General features: G+C 44.1%; 2 protein-coding genes across 4 annotated transcripts in view; both read left to right on the forward strand.

Annotated features, from left to right (window-relative positions):
* The first annotated feature begins 37 nt into the window (after nt 1-37).
* Nucleotides 38-8,530, forward strand: tfb2m (transcription factor B2, mitochondrial). The gene is made up of 10 exons (XM_064928529.1): nt 38-182; nt 882-1,171; nt 2,140-2,329; nt 3,007-3,098; nt 3,195-3,348; nt 5,753-5,901; nt 5,993-6,082; nt 6,283-6,342; nt 6,606-6,754; nt 6,949-8,530. The coding sequence occupies exons 2-10, from the start codon at nt 917-919 to the stop codon at nt 7,136-7,138; spliced, it is 1,329 nt and encodes a 442-aa protein (XP_064784601.1). The 5' UTR covers nt 38-182; nt 882-916; the 3' UTR covers nt 7,139-8,530.
* Nucleotides 8,531-8,852: 322 nt separating this feature from the next.
* LOC135508387 (consortin-like) overlaps nt 8,853-23,121 on the forward strand; it is a 37,617-nt gene continuing 23,348 nt past the window's right edge. For all 3 annotated transcript variants that reach the window (XM_064928530.1, XM_064928531.1, XM_064928532.1), the window contains exons 1-4: nt 8,853-8,974; nt 13,087-13,177; nt 15,580-15,909; nt 18,248-18,528. In XM_064928530.1, coding sequence (XP_064784602.1) covers nt 8,921-8,974; nt 13,087-13,177; nt 15,580-15,909; nt 18,248-18,528 — 756 coding nt within the window. In that variant the 5' untranslated portion in view covers nt 8,853-8,920. The remainder of the gene's footprint in view (nt 8,975-13,086; nt 13,178-15,579; nt 15,910-18,247; nt 18,529-23,121) is intronic.

A 23,121-nucleotide genomic window follows, 5' to 3' on the forward strand; every position in this document is an offset into this window, starting at 1 on the left:
CTTATTTTGCTTCGTCGCTTGCTTGTGACGTAAAACCATCACTGTAATATGGGCGTTGTGAAATCAACGAGGGTCAACATGTTCAATGTCACTGCATTTTTACAACATTCTGGGAGATGTAAGCTGTCTTTAGATTAAAATAAGATCAACATCAGGACAAACGACGATATATCTGAGATAAAGTAAGCCCAGTTTTGACGCAATGTATCATACTTGAGGTTGATGATCAGCTTGCTAGATATATCTCTAACGTTAGCCAGCTAGCATTGTAGCTAGCTTACTTGCTAAACGTAGCGTTGCAGAGCATTTTCCATAGTACAAGGCATGTAAGCTAGATATCTATCCAGACCGATAGCCATATCCAAAATTGTTTGGCAGAAGAACTTTAGATTGGTATCTAATGTAGCTAGGTACCTAACATTTTATATAGATAGCTAGCTAGCGTTAGCTAGCTTGGCTACCTCAGCTTTTGATATAACGTTAGTAACTTCACTTTGGAACTAAAGTAAACTAGCTATCGATCCGATTCGACGATAAGTCAAATTATTCACTCAACATCACCAAGTATATAAACATAATTTAACGTTGAGAAACAATGTCAAGACACGTGGTGTCCGGCTTTAAGTGTAAACTAGTTAACGTTAGTTACATTCTGTAAAGTGTCGTATCTAAAGGACCTGTTTTTGTTGACAGTACGCTGGTCCCCATCAACTGTGGCTATCATGAATATTTTTCTAGTAGACCATAGACACTACTCGTAAACTAAGTTCTCATTGGGTAGTGTCTAACCAAACTATTGCATCCAGAATAATATGTAGTGTTAACCATATACACTTATTCAGAGCTCTTCCTAACCTCTGCCTCTTCTTCATCATTCACAGGTTGTGAGCATCATCCCTCTTGCCATCTGTCCGCCATGTCCACTCAGGCAAGTAAACTGTTTGTGGTAGCGGTGCGGTCTGCATGTTGCCACCCCAGGGCTAGGCCCACCCTGAAGCAGTCTGCCTCTCCCTGTAGCCCCAGGGTCCTGCTCCAGAGACGGACCTTCAGCCTGGACTCGCTTTCCTCCGGCCCCGGCCGGCCACAGCCCCAACAGGCTAGGACAGACTGGGCATCCCCCTCTTCAGCCCCAACCCACAGGAACCTGTCTGCTGTGGCTGTCTCTGTCCAGGTAGAGATACCGGTGGTGTTTTATGGACAAGTAACAATGTATCCATAACAACAGCAAACCAGTTGCTCCAAAACTGTGGGAAAGCTACTGGGTTTGTGTTTGTTAACAATGTCTTATTGGTTTTGCACAACAGTTATGCTCAAATTGGATTTAATTAAATGCATCTTGAATATTGCAGCCCATTTGTGTAGGCTATAAGTCATTCAAGACCCGCTGAATTAATCCATGAGCCGACTCCTTTTTTCCCCCTCGTTAGGTTATGGTATTACATTTTTATGAAACGTTACTAAATACTGTGTAACGCAATAGATGGTAGGATATACTGCATAACAAAACAATCCCTAGTAAACTAGTGTTTTGAGGGTGGACTGGCTGTATTATTTGGCATTAATAGACTGGTTTTACAAACGGCCTTCTATCCAAGCTTGGAGAGCACACGAGGACCGCTCATGTCATGCAGGTTCAGGAACAATCTGCAATGTTTGAATTTCCAACTTTTTAATTACTGCACAAGTAAATACATTATTGCCAGCAGTCAAAAAATGACAGCATTGCGACACCTATGTATAGATTTGTGAAATGTTGCGCTTAACTTGAGAAAATGGCAACCAAATAGGCCTACCAAGAAACATTTATCTGTTAGCTAAAACAAGGCTAGACATACCCTGGCACCACAGAAAGCCTATCATTAATTCAATAGACATGCAGTCACATAGACATGTCACAATTTGGGCACCACGGACAGTGAGCACTATAGTTAATACGTTGTGAGTGGCTGACATGTTCCATTTCTGGGGGGTGGGGGCAAACAGCAACCTTACCGGGGTCCAGAGAAACTGCATTACGCCAGTGGTGGCCAGTCCTGGGTTGAGGCAGGATGGAGCGATGAAGGAAGAGGGGAGTGTTCATTGAAGTAGGGAAGATGAAAGGAGAATGTTTGTTAACGTGTCTGTCTCGTGTGTGTTTAGGAACAGAGTCGCCCGCTGGGCAGGTATGACTTCCTGGACCTTGGGGAGGTAGAGGAAAACACTCAGAGGGCTCAGCTCTGTAGAACCATCAAAAGGTTCATCATAGACCCTGCCCTGGCCAAACTGGTCACTCACCACCTAGGACCTGACCTGGAGGACAGCAAGGCTGTTATATTTGAATGTAATCCAGGTACGTGCTGCGTCTGTGTTCTATGTCATTTGGGACTTAAAATCTAATTTTAGTTGTCACCTCGCTGAATACAACCTTACAGTGAACCGCTTACTTATAGGCCCTTAACCGACAATGCAGTTTTAAGAAAAATACCTAAAAGTAACAAAATTAAAGAGCAGCAGCAAAATAATAATATCGAGGCTATATACAGGGGTGGGGTACTGGTACAGAGTCCATGTGCGGGGGCACCGGTTAGTCGCGGTAATATGTACATGTAGGTAGAGTTATTAAAGTGACTATATGCATAGATAATAACACAGCAGCAGCAGACTTTTTAATATTATTTATTTCACCTTTATTTAACAAGTTAGGCAAGTTGAGAACAAGTTCTCATTTACAATTGCGACCTGACCAAGATAAAGCAAAGCAGTTCGACACATACAACAACGCAGTTACACATGGAGTAAAACAAACATACAGTCAATAATACAGTAGAAACAAGTCTATATACGATGTGAGCAAATGAGGTGAGATAAGGGAGGTAAAGGCAAAGAAAAAAAAGGCCATGGTGGCGAAGTAAATACAATATAGCAAGTAAAACACTGGAATGGTAGTATGGTTTGTAACAATGGGAGAGGTTTGTGTGTGTGGTCAGTAACATTGGGAGTGTTCATTAGAATGTGTGTGTGTCTCAGGCCCGGGGGTGTTGACTAGGACTCTGCTGAATTCTGGAGCTCAGAGAGTGGTGACGCTGGAGGGAGAGAAGTCCTTCCTACCTGACCTGCAGGTGAGTCTACCCAGCCTCGGGCCAGGGTCGTTTTCAGTAGGAGAGTTTCATGTCTACACATCTTCATTGTACCAACATTCTGGCGTGTGTGTGTAGGCTTTGGAGTGTCTTCTGGATGGTCAGCTGGAGGTGGTCCACTGTGATTTCTTCAAGCTGGACCCTATGGGCAGAGGCAGCATGAGACCTCCGGCCATGTACACTGACAAACTGTTCACTGACCTGGGCATATCAGAAGCAAACTGGACCGATGGTGAGACACACACGCAGGAAAAAGACATAAAGAAAAAAAGACATACAAAGACACATTATCAGACTCCCCTTCATTCACCAAGTACATCTATACTAGGGATGCAACGGTATAGTGAGCCCACGGTTCGGTATGTATCACGCTTTGTGGGCAACGGTACAGTGGGCCCACGGTTCGGTATGTATCATGCTTTGTGGGCAACGGTACAGTGGGCCCACGGTTCGGTATGTATCACGCTTTGTGGGCAACGGTATAGTGGGCCCATGGTTCAGTATGTATCACGCTTTGTGGGCAACGGTATAGTGGGCCCATGGTTCGGTATGTATCACGCTTTGTGGGCAACGGTATAGTGGGCCCACGGTTCGGTATGTATCACGCTTTGTGGGCAACGGTACAGTGGGCCCACGGTTCGGTATGTATCACGCTTTGTGGGCAACGGTACAGTGGGCCCACGGTTCGGTATGTATCACGCTTTGTGGGCAACGGTATAGTGGGCCCACGGTTCGGTATGTATCACGCTTTGTGGGCAACGGTACAGTGGGCCCACGGTTCGGTATGTATCACGCTTTGTGGGCAACGGTATAGTGGGCCCACGGTTCGGTATGTATCACGCTTTGTGGGCAACGGTACAGTGGGCCCACGGTTCGGTATGTATCACGCTTTGTGGGCAACGGTATAGTGGGCCCATGGTTCGGTATGTATCACGCTTTGTGGGCAACGGTATAGTGGGCCCATGGTTCGGTATATATCATGCTTTGTGGGCAACGGTATAGTGGGCCCATGGTTCGGTATGTATCACGCTTTGTGGGCAACGGTATAGGGGGCCACGGTTCGGTATGTATCACGCTTTGTGGGCAACGGTATAGTGGGCCCATGGTTCGGTATGTATCACGCTTTGTGGGCAACGGTATAGTGGGCCCATGGTTCGGTATGTATCACGCTTTGTGGGCAACGGTATAGTGGGCCCATGGTTCGGTATGTATCACGCTTTGTGGGCAACGGTATAGTGGGCCTATGGTTCGGTATGTATCACGCTTTGTGGGCAACGGTATAGTGGGCCCATGGTTCGGTATGTATCACGCTTTGTGGGCAACGGTATAGTGGGCCCACGGTTCGGTATGTATCACGCTTTGTGGGAAACAGTACGGTTTCGATATCTTTATATTTAAGAAACAAATTCAAACACATCACTCTTTAAACAATGAACTATTTATTTTGCCTAAAAACACATCAAACATTCCATTCAGAAAAATGGCAGCATGACTGACGAGGCCTGGTTTCTGTCTCTACTGTATGAAATCAAGGGGACGAAAAGGTTCAAATTAAAGGTGCTTCTTAGCTTTGACAACCTGTAGCTCTCCATCTCCCAATCCAGTACACAGTGAACCGTCAGAGAGGGCTAGCTTCCAGTACACAGTGAACCGTCAGAGAGAGGTAGCTGCCAGTACACAGTGAACCGTCATAGAGAGGTAGCTGCCAGTACACAGTGAACCGTCAGAGAGAGGTAGCTGCCAGTACACAGTGAACCGTCAGAGAGAGGTAGCTGCCAGTACACAGTGAACCGTCAGAGAGGTAGCTGCCAGTACACAGTGAACCGTCAGAGAGAGGTAGCTGCCAGTACACAGTGAACCGTCAGAGAGGTAGCTGCCAGTACACAGTGAACCGTCAGAGAGAGGTAGCTGCCAGTACACAGTGAACCGTCAGAGAGGTAGCTGCCAGTACACAGTGAACCGTCAGAGAGAGGTAGCTGCCAGTACACAGTGAACCGTCAGAGAGAGGTAGCTGCCAGTACACAGTGAACCGTCAGAGAGAGGTAGCTGCCAGTACACAGTGAACCGTCAGAGAGAGGTAGCTGCCAGTACACAGTGAACCGTCAGAGAGAGGTAGCTGCCAGTACACAGTGAACCGTCAGAGAGAGGTAGCTGCCAGTACACAGTGAACCGTCAGAGAGAGGTAGCTGCCAGTACACAGTGAACCGTCAGAGAGAGGTAGCTGCCAGTACACAGTGAACCGTCAGAGAGAGGTAGCTGCCAGTACACAGTGAACCGTCAGAGAGAGGTAGCTGCCAGTACACAGTGAACCGTCAGAGAGAGGTAGCTGCCAGTACACAGTGAACCGTCAGAGAGAGGTAGCTGCCAGTACACAGTGAACCGTCAGAGAGAGGTAGCTACCAGTACACAGTGAACCGTCAGAGAGAGGTAGCTACCAGTACACAGTGAACTGTCAGAGAGAGGTACTGTTGCATACTGTACCGTTGCATCCCTCATCTATACCAGGAATTTGATCCTGGTGAAAAGGTGCTGACCACAATAGATAGAACAAACTATCCTGTTTTTCTGTGTTTGTTAACTGTGTGTGTGTGTGTGTGTGTGTGTGTGTGTGTGTGTGTGTGTGTGTGTGTACACAGAGGTTCCAGTGAAGGTGGTTGGTATATTACCCCAGCGCATCGAGAGGAGTCAGCTGTGGAAGCTGCTGTATGTTCTGTTTGATCGGCTCTCTATCTACCGTTACGGACGAGTTGAGCTCAACATGTTCATCAGCGAGAAGGAATACCTGGTGAGTGCACACACACACAGAGACTCAATGAGCGCAAATGCAGTGGTGTTTTAACAATGGTGTGGATGGTTTTGTTCTTTCTCTCCCATAGAAACTAATGGCTAAGCCAGGGGACATGTTGAACTACAGAGCGTTTGGCGCTTTATGGCAGATGGCATGCCACATCGAACTGCTACACAAGGTGAGAGGGAAGGGCTATAACTGGAGGACTGGAAATAAGCAGGAGGGGGAGAGAAGTTGATATACCTGGTGGGAAGATTAGGGGGTGTGTGAGTTAAGGTAGAACTGGGGGAATGGAACATGAAACGTGGTGAGAGCAGATGTCAGAGCTTTGACTGTGTCTCTTCTAACAGATGCTCTTCTCTGTGTGTTCTCTTTCAGGAGCCGTGGGCATCGTTTGTGACTTCTTCTAAGTACAAACTGGCCATTCCAAAGAGCAGAGTAAGGATGCACTGTTCTACCAGCATCATAATGGAACATTCACTTTGTCAGTTCCTCCTGTGTTTGAATATACAGTGAAAGACAATGTTATATACTGCATATTGGAGACTTATTCTGAGCTAATTCTGCTCTTCTGTGTGTTTTACGTTTTATGATCGTTGCTATTGAGTTTGTCTCTTCTATAAAGTGCGCTGTACCGACCTAGCTACAACCATTAAACAGACAAGGTCTGAAGCCTGTCGTTTTCCCCCTTCGTCCTTCAGCTTCCTAATGACAACCTGTGTCTGGTGCGAATGACACCTCGCAAGGACCTGTTCTCCGCCTCGCTGACCCCCTCCAATGCAGCCACCCTGGTTATGATGGTCAAACAATGTTTGGCCAAGAGGAAGGCCCGGCTAGTAGACCGGCTCAAGTGAGTGGAATTTGCGCGCACACACACACATATACACACACACACACACACACACACACACACACACACAATCTTGCACAGACCGTTTCAAGTGAGTGCTTTACAAACTTAAATATGATCCTTGTTGGCCACATTGATAATTTAGTCTACTCTCTTTCTCCATCTCTGCCTCTCACCCTCATTCTCTCTCCCAGTATGTGGAGTCCAGACAGTGGTCCTAAGCTGCTGAAGGAGATGGGGATGCAGGAGGATGTACTGACGGGCCATGTCTACCCAGAGGAGTACAAGCAGCTGTTTGAACTGGTGGATAAGTCCCAGGAGTTCACCCAGAGCTGGCTGTATGAGGAGGTACTGGAGAACACCCAGAAGGAGGGATGGATATAGACACACAGCGCCACCACTAGGATTGGAGGGGTAGTGCAGCCAGGCTGTCCGAGACTACAATTCTTGATAACCCTAAACACCCAAGTTGTTGGACTTTTGAACCACTCCCAACGTCATAGTTTAGGGTGGTCCTGAGCTAATGAGTTTGGTATTTGATCTTTTTAAAAGGGGCTACAGTGTTTGTCCTGAGCTCTATGCGAGTGCTGTCCAGTCGAGCCGAAGAGTTGACTGGTGAAAGACTGCTGCTCCTACCTTCACAGGACGTTTTCTCTGCGGTTGGTTACGGGTAGCAGCAGAATGGTTACTTTATTGGCAAAGCAAGGTTATAATGAGTCAAGGTGTATTTAAACCATTCAATCGCATTTTGTCACTGTTATTCATGGGTTTTTAATACTATAGGCTTTTTGCTAACACAGCACATGAAACTAACTGGGTCATACTAGTATGTGTTTCCTGAAACCCTGATGTTGAATTGCATTGAATACTACATCGGGCAGAAATTAGCGTTTTTAAGCACGAAAGTTTCCTCGCATGACATCTATAAGTCAGAATGTTGAATAAAATATTTTAAAGTACTTTACTGGTTGGTCCTTTTGGAGGTAGGAATGTGAGACAATATATCCACATTAAAGTGAAATTACATCAACTTTTCAAAGCACTGGTAGAGCGTTCAGATTTCTATCACCTGAAGCATGCGCAGAACCATGTGAAGCCGTGCATGAGCTTGGCAAGTATGCATGCTTCAGATGATCTAAATCTGAACCCAATAGCAGAACCATGTGAAGCCGTGCATGAGCTTGGCAAGTATGCGTGCTTCAGAAGATCTAAATCTGAACCCAATAGCAGCACTTTGAAAAGTTGATGGAATTATACTTTCCTGTGGATATACTGTCTTACATTCCTACCTGCAAAAGGACCAAACACATGGACAACCAGAAAAGTACATTCAAATAACATTTTATTCAACATTCTGGCTTGTAGAGGTCGTGAGAGGAAACATTCCTGATTCAAACGCTCGTTTCTGCCCGACATGCAATTCAACGTCAGGTTTCCAGGCAATCATATGTGATTGGTTTCTACCGCTTGAATTGTTTTGTGTAAAGGTAACTTTTTAGTGTACATGCATACCATGTCTACATGTATTGACAGTTCATTCAGTTATATGTACAGTTTGGGGCTATTAGGACTAATTCTAAATGGTAAGTACTAAAATGTCTGACCATGGTCAGTCAGTGCCATTCTGTATTTACTGATTGACATCATATGCCTTAGCATTCCAGCTGGATAAATGATTTTGTGATTAGAGTACATCAAAAAGCATATTGCATCTTTCATGCTATAACCATTGTAGGTAATGTAATTATCAAAATAAATGTTTTGATTAATACTGGTTGACTGTTTCAAAGGTAATTTATTTAAAATGTATGCATAATTGGTGTGTTGCAAATCATGACTGTGGGAGTCTGTGTGCATTGTTGGTCGACAATGCTGTTTAGAAACTTAGTATTCAACTAGTATTGTCACTAATTTTGACAAACTGTTTATCCCCACAATAAAGCATATGTTTCCCTCTAGAAAAACCTAACTATCTAAAAAAATTAGGGAATGAAATTTGACCTGCACTTACATCTGACACTTGACCTTGTCGTATTTGTAGCTACGCTATATGACCGCCTGATGGCGCCAAACCACTGCAAAAGCTGTCCACCGATAGGAAAGCGTCAGATTGTGAATCTTCCGGATAAGTGTATGGAATAGACTGGAAAACAAATATCAGTGTCAATGTTTGGTTCAGCACCCTGCATACTGGATACAAGACCCAAAATTCATTCAATTGTAAGTAGCTAGCTACGGCCGTGTTTTAGGAGACAACGATTTGTATCAAAAAGCACCGTAAAAACCTGACAAGCGCTAGCTTGACAGCCAGACATGTTTATGTAGCCAAGTTAGCTAGGTCACAGCTAACATGATTCAACCGTGTGTTAAACATATACGTACTCATGTATTCTATATATTAATTCATATTGAATTTTGCAATAACACGGGACCTTAATAGCTAGCAATGTGTATAGTAGTAGGTACAGTAGCGTTAGCTTCAAGCAACGTAGACCGCTATAGGTAGGCTAACTAAGGTTAGCTTGTTATGCTAGATAGCCAAGTAAACCCGTTGACAAGCTAGTGAAGATAACTAATCACGACATTACCTATTTGCTAGCATTGTCAGGACAATTGTCTGCACGGAGAGAAAAAATGTCCGCATTGTAGCCCTTGCCGTAAAGCAGGTTTTTTCCAATAGTTGTGTACTGTAGCAAATCTTATGACTGACTGTTAGGTTGTCTACTCCAGAACATTGTGCGCCAGTCTGATGACCGTTCTGACTACAAGAAACATGATGCATCATGATATTATTTTGTTAGTCACTATCCACAACTGGCAGTTTAGTACACGACAACATTAGCTAAGTGATTTGAATGTGTCAGAGAGAAGACCCTTGTTACTGTCCTCTGGGTGAGGACCAGAGTATGTTCATTTTATGAGAGGAATACATAACTGTCTGATGATCTCCACGTAGACCCCCAGATACACATACAGCATCTGTGTAGAGGGAACATGGAAGTGCGTCTTATTACATTCAGATGAGTCACCTGAACAGTCCTCTATGTAGCTGCTGTGTTTTGTGTAATACCTAGTATCTTCAGGTTGATGATACATAGAATCCACTCCGGTGAGGCTAGTTAATATTGATTATACTCCCTGTGTGTGTGAATTAATTGCAAGTTCTAGCCTGTGCATGTTCCCACTTGGGTGTTTTTGTCAGTTGAGTTGGCTTTGGATCGATTGTGTGTGTTCCAAACATTGTTTTTAACCCTTCTCTCACGTGAGATGGGCTGACCTACTTTCCACCTGTGTGTAACTGTGTGTGTACTTCATTATTTATGGGCCCCCTGGAAGAGAACAGAGACAAAGGATGATGTGGTGATAGAGGGAGAGAATAAGCGGTAGACAGAGAGCCAAGAGTAACAGAGAAGGGTAGATGGATAGGGAGGACGAGAGATAGCAAGGAGGGTTAACATTAACAGTGGCCAAGTTCAGCTGGCGCCAACATGCTCTGCTGAGACACACACACTCCCCTTAGAGATGCATTGTGAATAACACCATTAATTCAGAGGTAGGCATTGCATAAAGCCACCTGCCTTGCTCTTCAGGTTATTCTGCATGTTCCATACAATACTCCCGGGATATGTCCATTCTATGAAGTCTATTTCTTCGGGCCTAACCCTCTAGAACATGAATGGGCAATTGGCGGCCCCCCTTTTGAATGCCCTCCGATACATTTTTTTCGGAGCTAAATTGGGTCTCAATTTACTTTTGTGAGTTAGAATAGTAGAATACACAAGGTGCAATATAGAAATGTGGTTGTGCATCAGCAGTTTTTCTCTGTCAGTCACTGATGGCCAGTCAATTAGCCCATGTCAGCTACATTTTCGTGGATAGTTGACAGTTAAACTAATTTAGCAATCTAAACTTATGGTTTATCACGCATTATTGTATTAGTCTCACTCAGATATCATACAAAAACATGCTAACTTTTCTCTCCACCTTATGGCAAACTGTTTCGAATTGTAGGAAATTAGCAGGGCCGATTTCTGCGTTTATAAACCCAGGGTCGTTACACTACTCCCTCCTTTCAAAGAGCGCGTTCTTGCGCTAGCTTGCGATTCTATGTTTTACAGGAACGCGCTCACCGGCCAAGCACACGCACTGTCGTGGATGCAAGGTCCGATCCCACTTCTGACACCAATGTAATGAAACAGCAAGGGGCAGGTCTCGAGCCCGAGGTCCGAGGCGCTATCGACTGTGCTGCAAAAGCATGCTCGTGCGGCAGGGTCGATTTCCCTGGGTCATTACAATAAATACATTTTGACATTTTTGGTGCAGCATTTCTCACATCAGAAAATTTGCATGAGGATGAGTCGTCTCTTGGAGAATGACAACATGCGTTTACGAGGGAGCGTAGACTTCGGCTACCGAAGGTTGTGTGCCCGAACAGCCAAAGTCCAAAATGAACAAAACGGCACAAAATGTTGACATAATATGTACAAACTATTCCGAACTGCCTTTTTAATGCTGAAGTGTATACTAAGTAGAGGTTGACCGATTAATTGGCATGACCTTTTTGGACGCCGATTACATTGTAATCTACGAGGAGACTGCGTGGCAGGCTCACCACCCGTTATGCAAGTGCAGCATCAAAAGGACTTTGTGGCTGCAAGGAGTCAGGGTATATGCAACAGTTTGGGCCGCCTGGCTCGTTGCGAACTGTGTGAAGACCATTTCTTCCTAACAAAGACAGTAATTAATTTGAATTAACATTGAAGGTTGTGCAATATAACAGAAATATTTAGACTTATGGATGCCATCTGTTCGAATAAAGAATAAACGTTTTGTTTTCGAAATAATAGTTTCCGAATTTGACCATATTCATGGCCAAAGGCTCGTGTTTCTGTGTGTTATTATGTTATAATTAAGTATATGATTTGATAGAACAGTCTGACTGAGCGATGCTAGGCAGCGGCAGGCTCGTAAGCATTTATTCAAACAGCACTTTCGTGCGTTTTGCCAACAGCTCTTCGCAATGCTTGAAGCACAGCGCTATTTATGACTTCAAGCCTATCAACTCCCGAGATGAGGCTGGCAATACTATAGTGCCTATAAGAACATCTAATAGTTAAAGGTCTATGAAATACAAATGGTTTAGAGAAAAATAGTCCTATAATTCCTATAATAACCTCAACCTAAAACTTCTTACCTGGGAATATTGAAGACTCGTGTTAAAAGAAACCACCAGCTTTCATATGTTCTCATGTTCTGAGCAAGGAACTTAAATGTTAGCTTTTTTACATGGCACATATTGCACTTTTACTTCTAACACTTTGTTTTTTAATTATTTAAATCAAACAGAACATGTTTCATTATTTCAGACTAAATTGATTTTATTTATGTATTATATTAAGTTAAAATAAAAGTGTTCATTGTTCATTCAGTATTGTTGTAATTGTCATTATTTTATATATATACATAAATAAATAAAAATGATTAATCGGTATCGCAGCTGAAAAATCCTAATCTGTCGACCTCTAATTAATTCTCAGTGTTTTGAGATTTGGAAGAATGTGTTTGTTTACTCAGGAATTGCATAAGACATGTTCTCTCTTTTTTCTTTTCCCTTACTTACACTGGTAATAATGCCTTCTGATAGGCTAAGTGAAAGTTAAACCATATTGATTATGCCAATCGAATCCTCTCAGATTGTCATATGCGTGTAGGGGTCCATTTGGGATTACTATCTGTTGGATAGAACAGGGAATCATGTCAGCTTTATTCATTTTCTTTCTGCAATGCTCTGAATACAGCCCTATTCTAACCAACTCACATCTGTTCACCTCAGACCTTCTTCCCCTGTCTCCAATCTGATTGGTCAAGATCCAGACAGCACTTAGCAACCCAGGGAGTTCTGACCAGCCCTTGTAAGGGCAGAATGAGTGTTTGTGTTATGTCTCCCCGAGTTTTAGTGGAGTTTTCTACGAAGGAGATTACATTTTATATTTTTATACTTCCTATAAAAACATGTAGTACATTAGGAGGAAGTATTTTCTCTTGTTTTAGGGGTCAAAAGATCAGATTTGAGGATTTTAGCTTGTTTTACTCCTTTAATGTGTAAACAGAATTGAACTGATTAGAGGAAGGCTTATAAACAGCCCAGTATCTCAGGACAGGCAAGGCAGTGGAACAGTGAAAGCCTCTATTCTTTCTCTCACTACTCCCTTGTTCTTTCTCTCTTCCCCCCTCTCTCAAAGGGAATTGGAAACACATGTTTACATTGCCAAAGCAAGTGGAATAGACAAACAAAAGGGAAATAAACTTTTTTTTTCTCTCTCTCTCTCTAGTCAGTAGGAGGGGGGCTTATTGTAGGCGTGGCAAGGGGAGTGGCTGACCTTCATGCTGAGAGGTCACGGAGGAGGAGCCCCATGGATGAGGGTAAGGATGAGAAGGTGACAGGGAGAGGAAGGGTGGGACCTAGTCAGTTGTACAACTGAATGCTTTCAACTGAAATAAGTCTTCCACATTTAACCCTGAATCAGAGAGGTGCGGGGGGGCTCCCTTATTCGACATTCATGTCATCGGCACACTGGGTTAACTGCCTTGCTCAGGGGCTGAACAACATATTTTTACCTTGTCAGCTCGGGATTCAATCCAGCAACCTTTCGGTTACTGGCCCAACGATCTAACCACTAGGCTACCTGCCGAGCCCATGGGTGAGTGCGGGAGGCAGGGGGGGAGAGAGGAGCTTTCTGGATAAGGTCGGGGAGAGTTAGAGAGAGAGAGCTGGTCATTGATTTAGTGTGGGTTAGTGTGCACATTGGGTTAGTGTGAGCATTGGGTGTAGCTACAATCTTGTCTCATCGCTACAACTCCCGTACGGGCTCGGGAGAGACGAAGGTTGAAAGTCATGCGTCTTCCGATACACAACCCAACACAGCGCGCATCCAACCCGGAAGCCAGCCGCACCAATGTGTCGGAGGAAACACCGTGCACCTGGCAACCTTGGTTAGCGCGCTCTGCGCCCGGCCCGCCACAGGAGTCGCTGGTGCACGATGAGACAAGGATATCCCTACCGGCCAAGCCCTCCCTAACCCGGACGACGCTAGGCCAATTGTGCGTCGCCCCATGGACCTCCCGGTCGCGGCCGGTTACGACAGAGCCTGGGCGCGAACCCAGAGTCTCTGATGTCACAGCTGGCGCTGCAGTACAGTGCCCTTAACCACTGCGCCACCCGGGAGGCCTATTCAGATTTTTGTTGCTTTACCAAGTGGGATTGAAATAGATTGAATTGTCCTTTACAAATGAATAACTAAAATATAGTCGTTGCGTAAGTTTTCACCTCCTTTGTTTAGACAAGCCTAAATTAGTTGAGAAGTAAAATCTGGCTTAATAAATCACATAGAGGTTAACATGATTTTTGACTTTCCCTTCCTCTGTCCCCCATACATACATCTGTAAGATCCCTCAGTCATGTATTGAATTTAAAGCACAAATTCAGCTACCAAGACCAGGGAGCTTTTCGAAAGCCTCATAAAGAAGGGCAGTGATTGGTAGATGGGTAACAAAAGCAAATCAGACAGGGGTGGCAGGTGGTTAGAGCGTTGGGCCAGTAACCGAAAGGTTGCTAGATCGAATCCCCGAGCTGACAAGGTAAAAATCTGTCGTTCTGCCCCTGAACAGGCAGTTAACCCACTGTTCCTAGGCCGTCATTGTAAATAAGAATTTGTTCTTAACTGACTTGCCTAGTTAAAGAAAATAAAAACAAGTTAGTAACTATTCTGTGGATGAAGTCAAAGATGCAGTCATCCTTCTGAACTGAGCTGCAGAATGGGAATGGAACTGGTCAGGGATCAGGCCAGTAGTGACTTTAAAATGGACAAAATGAGTGAAAAGAAGAATACAAATATACAGAATAAGGCACTTAAACTAATGCTACAAAAAACACAGCAAACCTTATATTTGGGGCCAATCCAACACAAAACAAAACTTTGTTATCAAGTCATTTGTGGAGTGGTTGAGAAATGAGTTTTAATGACTGTGTATGTAAACTTACGACTAATGTGCAAATATTGCACAAAATATTGCACAAAACAGGTGTCCAAAGCTCTTAGAGTCTTACCCAAAGCTCTTAGAGTCTTACCCAAAGCTCTTAGAGTCTTACCCAAAGCTCTTAGAGTCTTACCCAAAGCTCTTAGTCTTACCCAAAGCTCTTAGAGTCTTAAGGCGTTTCTAACATGAATTGACTCTGGGGTGAATCATTATTATTGGTGTTTTCTTTTTAATGAATCTTAATTTATTTTATTTTTTTGACAAAAGAGTATTTTGTGTAGATTGTTGACAAAAAATACATGAAATTCCTTTTAATCCCACTTTTTGTAACACAATAAAATTAAGAAATCAATGGAGGTGTAGATTTTGTTTTTATAGGCACTGTATCTCAACTCCTAATATTGAGATAATGACACTGAATGGAGCTAATTACATTCATTGTAGCTAATTACATTCATTGTAGCCAATTACACTCACTGGAGTGTCTGACATAGTCTTTGAAAAGGCACCCGGTGAATACCAGTCGCAGAAAGTGTTGGAAAGCCTTCTTGACCTGGACATGCATTTTTGCTGACACATGGATGACCTTTTGTTTAACCAGCTAAACAGCTGCTTTTGGCAAATGTGTTTGGAGGGGGTTTCTGGGTTGCTAATTTGCTGGGCGGGTGCCTGGGCAAGAAAAGGTGGAAGACCCTGTATTAGATCTACATGAGTGCCTCCAGAGTCGATTGTAATCTCCTTCTGTGTGTTATGACAACAACAGAACCTGTCTCTTTTTCTTCTTCCAGGTCAGTGCGAGAGGGCGGGACCAGTGGTGTCAGAGGGTCAGGAGGGCGTAGTGGACCTCCACTACAACCAATCGGACCCCTCGGAACCAATTCAGGTCTCCGCCCACCAAAACCAGAACTTGACACAAACTCAACTCGATGATGGTCAAAGGGTTGGATGTGACTCCATCGAACAAGACTCTTTAAATGCTAATAGGGATGAAGAGGAGGAGGAAGATGGTGATAGAAAGATGAAGGGAGAGGATGATGATGATGTGATAGTGGAAGAAGAGAAGGACAGCGTGACAGCACCCGACACTCCTATGACTGACTCCTCCTTCTCAGACACAGGTAACGCACACACACACACACACACACACACACACACAGGAAATCTATCACCTTGGATCAGTTTTATTGGGTACCATTGATCAGGAGGAGGCGGAGACTAGTCAATTCTATTGAGTAAACTGTGTGTTTGTGGCCATGTTTGAAGGTCTGGGTTACTCAATCGTCTGGGCTTACGAGTGTGCGTGTGTGTCTGTGTGCGTATGTGTCTTTGTATGTGTGCACTTACAGGGCCTTGCAAAAGTATTCATCCCCCTGGCATTTTTCCTATTTTGTTTCATTTCAACGTGTAATTTAAATGTATTTTTACGTGGATTTCATGTAATGGACATACACAAAATAGTCCAAATTGGCGAAGTGAAATTAAAAACATAACGTGTTTCAAACGGAGCACCATTAATTCCATTATTAAAAAATGGAAAGAGTATGGCACCACAACAAACCTGCCAAGAGAAGGCCTCCCACCAAAACTCACAGACCAGGCAAGGAGGGCATTAATCAGAGAAGCAACAAAGAGACCAAAGATAACCCTGAAGGAGCTGCAAAGCTCCACAGCGGAGATTGGAGTATCTGTCCATAGGACCACTTTAAGCCGTACACTCAACAGAGCTGGGCTTTACAGAAGAGTGGCCAGAAAAAAGCCATTGCTTAAAGAAAAAATAAGCAACCATGTTTGGTGTTTGCCAAAAGGCATGTGGGGGGCTCCCCAAACATATGGAAGAAGGTTCTCTGGTCAGATGAGATGAAAATGTAGATTTTTTGTCCATCAAGGAAAACGCTATGTCTTGCGCAAACCCAACACCTCACATCACCCCGAGAACACCATCCCCACAGTGAAGCGTGGTGGCAGCATGCTCTGGGGATGTTTTTCAGGGACTGAGACACTAGACAGAATTGAAGGAATGATGGATGGCGCTAAATACAGGGGAATTCTTGAGGTACACCTGTTTGTCTTCAGAGATTTGAGACTGGGACGGAGGTTCAACTTCCAGCAGGACGACCCTAAGCATACTGCTAAAGCAACACTCAAGTGGTTTAAGGGAAAACATTTAAATGTGTTGGAATGGCTTAGTCAAAGCCCAAACCTCAATCCAATTTGAGAATCTGTGGTATGACTGTACACCAGCGGAACACACCATCCAACTTAAAGAAGCTGGAGCAGTTTTGCCTTGAAGAATGGGCGCAATCCCAGTGGCTAGATGTGCTTATAGAGATGTGCTTATAGAGACATACCCCAAGACACTTGCATCTGTAATTGCTGCAAAATGTGTCTCAACAAAGTTTTGACTTTGTTGGGCTGAATAGTTATGCACGCTCAAGTTTTCTGTTTTTTTGTCTTATTTCTTGTTTGTTTCACAATAAAAAATATTTAGCATCTTCAAAGTGGTAGGCATGTTGTGTAAATCAAATGATACAACCCCCCCCCCCCAAAAAAATAAATAAATTGTAATTCCAGGTTGTTAGGCAACAAAATAGGAGAAATGCCAAGGGGGGTGAATACTTTCGCAAGCCACTGTACGCTAACCCTGTTAATCGGTCAGCAGATCAGATTTGTGGCGTACAGCCCGGGTCACACTGATGTCAGAGCAACCACATCAGCTACAGTCAGGGAGAGGTAAAGGAGAGTGGTACAGCAAGGAGCAGGACAGAAGGAGAATAGGAGGTAGATCGATAGGGGGAGATTTTAAAGAAGTCAGGGAGAAGAAGGGAAGACGTAGGGAGTCAGTAGAGAGGTAAAGTGATTGAGAGGAGCCTGAGGATCTGTGGTGCCTGTCCCATAACACACAATGTCTGGACAAGACGTGAGTAACTATCAGTTGCCACTGGGTGTTGCCTATTGTGTTGTTTTTCCATTGTGATGTCATTGTAGCCAAATGTGCTAGCCTGTGATGTGAGCTCTGTGTGTCATTGTGCTAGCCTTTGTCCATCCCTTGTTTTAGCCTTTAGTCTGGCTAACAACAAGGCTCACTGTTGTGTGTGTGGGCATGTCGGTTTAAGTGCTCAATGGTGCATTATACTATGAATGTTATGTCGCTACCAACCAAATTCATTTCCCACCATGTGAGAAAAAGGCTTTATTGGCTTGTTAGGACTTGGGATTGTTCAAACGGGCTGTATGGTTTCCACAGAACAGAGTCACAAAGAGAAAAGTACATAGCGAGAGTGTGTGTAATCGCTCAGTAGGTAGAGATTCTGCTCAGTTTTCACTGGCTCTCACTGTCTGACTTTTATAACAGGGTTGCTTTGATGTTCGATGTACTCTCGCTCTCTCTCTCTCTTTTTGTCTTGTCCCTTTATCTTCTCCATCCTGAATTCTCTCCCTCTCACATTCTGTCTTTAGGCAGTTTGGTAGAGCTCCACCCTTCTGTGTCTCCAGAGACTACATGTCCCATCAGCCCCGTAGCAGGTTGTCCAGACGAACCCTCCTACAGTAACCCTGAAGGGAAGACGCACACCTCCAACACAGAACCTACTACCACCTCCACCACAGAGCCTACAGGACCTACCTCCACCACAGAACCTACCACCTCCACCACAGAGCCGAGCACTGCCCTCCTAGCCTCCATAGAGGAGCTAGGGGAACGTAAAGATCACTCCCACCTTCCTCAGTCCCTCCATCAGGTGTGTGCCCGTCCCTCTCCATTCTATATATTGTATTTCTACCTGCCTGCGCTGTTCTCAAGTCAACATTTATCTGGCAGCCTGGTGTAGGTGTGATTCCCTCTGTGGTTAGCTGTAATTCCTCACTATATATGCAAAAGTATGTGGACACCCCCAGAACATGAGAACATATGAAAGCTGGTAGTTCCTTTTAACATGAGTCTTCAATATTCCCAGGTAAGAAGTTTTTGGTTGTAGTTATTATAGGACTATTTCTCTCTATACCATTTGTATTTCATATATCTTTGACTATTGGATGTTCTTATTGGCACTTTAGTATTGCCAGTGTAACAGTATAGCTTCCGTCCCTCTCCTCGCCCCTACCTAGGCTCGAACCAGGAACACATCGACAACAGCCACCCTCGAAGATTCATTACCCATCGCTCCACAAAAGCCGCGGCCCTTGCATGGGAAAGGGGAACAACAACTCCAAGTCTCAGAGCGAGTGACGTTTGAAACTATTTGCGCGCACCCCGAGCTGCTGGCAAAAGCACGAAAGTGCTGTTTGAATGAATGCTTACGAGCCTTCTGCTGCCTACCACCGCTCAGTCAGACTGCTCTATCAAATATCAAATCATAGACTTAATTATAACACAATAACACACAGAAATACGAGCCATAGGTCATTTAATGTGGTCAAATCCGGAAACTATAATTTCGAAAATAAAACGTTTATTCTTTCAGTGAAATACGGAACCGTTCCGTATTTTATCTAGCGGGTGGCATCCATCAGTCTAAATATTCCTGTTACATTTCACAACCTTCAATGTTATGTCATAATTACGTAAAATTCTGGCAAATTAGTTTGCAGCGAGCAAAGTTTAATATTGCCCGCTAACATGAATTTCTTTTAACTAAATATGCAGGTTTAAAAATATATACTTCTGTGTATTGATTTTAAGAAAGGCATTGATGTTTATGGTTAGGTACATTCGTGCAACGATTATGCGCTTTTGAAAATCCCCCGTTTGGCAAAATAGGCTGTCTTTGTTAGGAAGAAATAGTCTTCACAGTTCGCCATGAGCCAGGTGGCCCAAACTGCTGCATATACCCTGACTCTGTTGCACAGAACACAAGAGAAGTGACCATTTATTTACCTAGTTAAAATAAATTCATGTTAGCAGGCAATATTAATTAGGCCTGGCTGGCAGTTGGCCAACATCAGAGCCCCGACCTCACTAATGCTCTTGTGACTGAATGGAAGTCCCTGCAGCAATGTTCCAACATCTAATGGAAAACCTTCTCAAAAGAGTGGAGGCTGTTATAGCAGCAAAGCAGGGACCAACTCCATATTAATGCCCATGATGTTGGAATGAGATGTTTGACAAGCAGGTGTCCACATACTTTTGGTCATGTAGTGTATTTACCAGACTGACTGAACACACACACACACACACACACACACACACACACACACACACACACTGCAGTGTTTGTGAGTGTGGTATAATCCCTGTCATTATGATACATACAGAGCTCCGGGTGAAGTGAAGTGAAAATATGTTGTCTATTCCCTCCTCCACCAGTAGGGGCACTGCTGTCATTTCTGATCTGCACCTCTCTGCATCTGACTACTCCAATGATGTAAATACATCATTGGTCTACTCCCTCCCTCCTCCCAACACTTTCAACTGTCTCCTGGGGGCGCGTTCAGGTGGGTTCAGCGTTACAGAATGTTCAGATATAAATGTATTGTTGAGAACAGACATGGCCCAAATGGAACCCTGGACCCTAGCACAGACTGGGAGGATTTGACCGTTGCAGTCAATATGGTAATCGCTCCACCTTGCCCTCTGATAGGTGAGGTGAAAGTTTCACCATATTGATTATGGCAATCAAATCCTCTCAGATCTTCACATTCGCATAAGGCAGCGGTTCCTAAACTAGGGGTCGCAACCCCATGTGCCTAATATGAAAATGGTGTCACGGGAGAATTTCAAAAATCCTGACAAAAAGAAAATACAAAACAAATTATTTACTGTATATTATAATATCGTCTTTGTATCTCAAAATCATTGTAATGTGGTTAACCTTAAAAATCTAAATGAAAATGATTCAAATCTAAAGGGTAATATTCAACCAGATCATGGAAAGAGGCTCCACTGTACTGGTGAATCGGTTGGACCCGCTACACTATGAAACCACACAATATTGCAGAGACTTTGATATTACCAGCCGCAATTTATATGGTGAAAGCCATGTGTGGGGAGGGAAGAGGCACAGAAACTCACATCAATACAATTGTCAAATAACAGTGTTTAATGAAGAATTCATGCTATTGCTAGCAATCAACAGGAAACTCTTAATGACTCAAACTGCCATATGGAAGCATTGTATGGCACAACGAGAGCAACTGGCGCCAAACGAGCTGAGCAGAGAACTCTGACTACATCAAACCACATCCACTGCGCACGCCTGTTCACAAAACTTTGTGGAGATATGGGATCAGAACATGACAATGTTTTATTTCACACCGAAGCTTGGTGGTTATCGATGGGGAGTGGTGGAAAATGTTTTTCATTAAGAGAGGAACTCTTGTAGTTCACAATGGAGGTAAAAAAAAACTTGGTTGACTTTCTGTGTAATGAAATGAAAATTAGTCTCCTTGCCTATTTATCAGACACATTTTAGAAACTGAGCAAACTGAATGCAAGCATGCAGGGGAAATACAGGGGAAATACAGGGGAAATACAGGGGAAATACAGGGGAATGCAGGCGAAATACAGGGGAATGCAGGCGAAATACAGGGGAATGCAGGCGAAATACAGGGGAATGCAGGCGAAATACAGGGGAATGCAGGGGAATGCAGGCGAAATACAGGGGAATGCAGGCGAAATACAGGGGAATGCAGGCGAAATACAGGGGAATGCAGGGGAATGCAGGCGAAATGCAGGGGAATGCAGGCGAAATACAGGGGAATGCAGGCGAAATACAGGGGAATGCAGGCGAAATACAGGGGAATGCAGGCGAAATACAGGGGAATGCAGGCGAAATACAGGGGAATGCAGGCGAAATACAGGGGAAATGCAGGGGAAATGCAGGGGAAATGCAGGGGAATGCAGGCGAAATACAGGGGAATGCAGGCGAAATACAGGGGAATGCAGGGGAATGCAGGGGAATGCAGGCGAAATACAGGGGAATGCAGGGGAATGCAGGCGAAATGCAGGGGAATGCAGGCGAAATACAGGGGAATGCAGGCGAAATACAGGGGAATGCAGGGGAAATACAGGGGAATGCAGGCGAAATACAGGGGAATGCAGGGGAAATACAGGGAATGCAGGGAAATACAGGGGGAATGCAGGGGAATGCAGGCGAAATGCAGGGGAATGCAGGCGAAATACAGGGGAATGCAGGCGAAATACAGGGGAATGCAGGCGAAATACAGGGGAATGCAGGCGAAATACAGGGGAATGCAGGCGAAATACAGGGGAATGCAGGCGAAATACAGGGGAAATACAGGGGAAATGCAGGGGAAATGCAGGGGAAATGCAGGGGAAATACAGGGGAATGCAGGGGAATGCAGGGGAAATACAGGGAGATTCTCCAGATGAGTGACTGATCCAGAGGAAAGCATGTTTGTAACAGAAAACAGCATCAGGAAGTGTCCCACACGAGTGATGACTGCTCACATCCAACGCTTGGAAGAGCACTTTGGGACCTACTTTCCAATCCATTTGACTGTGATCCTTGCTCAGTTGACATTCCGGTTAGTGAAATCAAACTCGGAAATCTCTGACTTCAGTGCGTTCAAGACAACCAGAAATACTATTAGAATATTTTGCAATTGACTGTCATAGTTCCTATTTAAAAAATGTAAAAAGTAAAAAAGTAAACATTGGCTGTTAATTAGATTATTTTCACATGGTTAGGGTCGCAAGAATTTTCAGATATCAAAATTGGGTCAAAAAGGTTTGGGAAGCCCTGTAGGGTCAAGGGGTCAATTTGGGATTGGGACATGACATCTGTTGGATAGAACAGGGAATCACGTCAGCTTTATTCATTTTCTAACTGCAATGCTCTGAACACACCCCTATTCTAACCAACTCACATCTGTTCACCTCTGACCTTCTTCCCCTGTCTCTAATCTGATTGGTCGAGATCCAGACAGCTTTCAGCAACCCAGGGAGTTCTGACCAGCCCTTGTAAGGGCAGAATGAGTGTTTGTGTTATGTCTCCCTGAGTTTTAATGGAGTTTTCTACGAAGGAGATTACATTTGATACTTTTATACTTCCTATAAAAACATGTAGTACATTAGGAGGAAGTATTTTCTCTTGTTTTTTTGTCAAAGCCTCTTATTTCTCTCTCACTGCTCCCTCATTCTCTCTCTCCCCTGAGCTCTCTCTCCCTTTCTCTCTCTCTCTCTCTCTCTCTCTCTCTCTCTCTCACGCACATGTAGGCCTACGCACCACAAGCAAGCAAAATGAGCAATTCATATTTATATAAATGTTTTGTTACTTGCAACAAAGAAGCGGGAGAAAGAGTGAGTGTGAGAGAGGTCAGTGGGTTGTTACCGCCTCTCACTTGATTAGAAATGCGAGCGCTCATGCCCTCTT

This window comes from Oncorhynchus masou, chromosome 21 (genome assembly GCF_036934945.1).
Source record: "Oncorhynchus masou masou isolate Uvic2021 chromosome 21, UVic_Omas_1.1, whole genome shotgun sequence".
NCBI classification, from domain to species: Eukaryota; Metazoa; Chordata; class Actinopteri; order Salmoniformes; family Salmonidae; genus Oncorhynchus; species Oncorhynchus masou.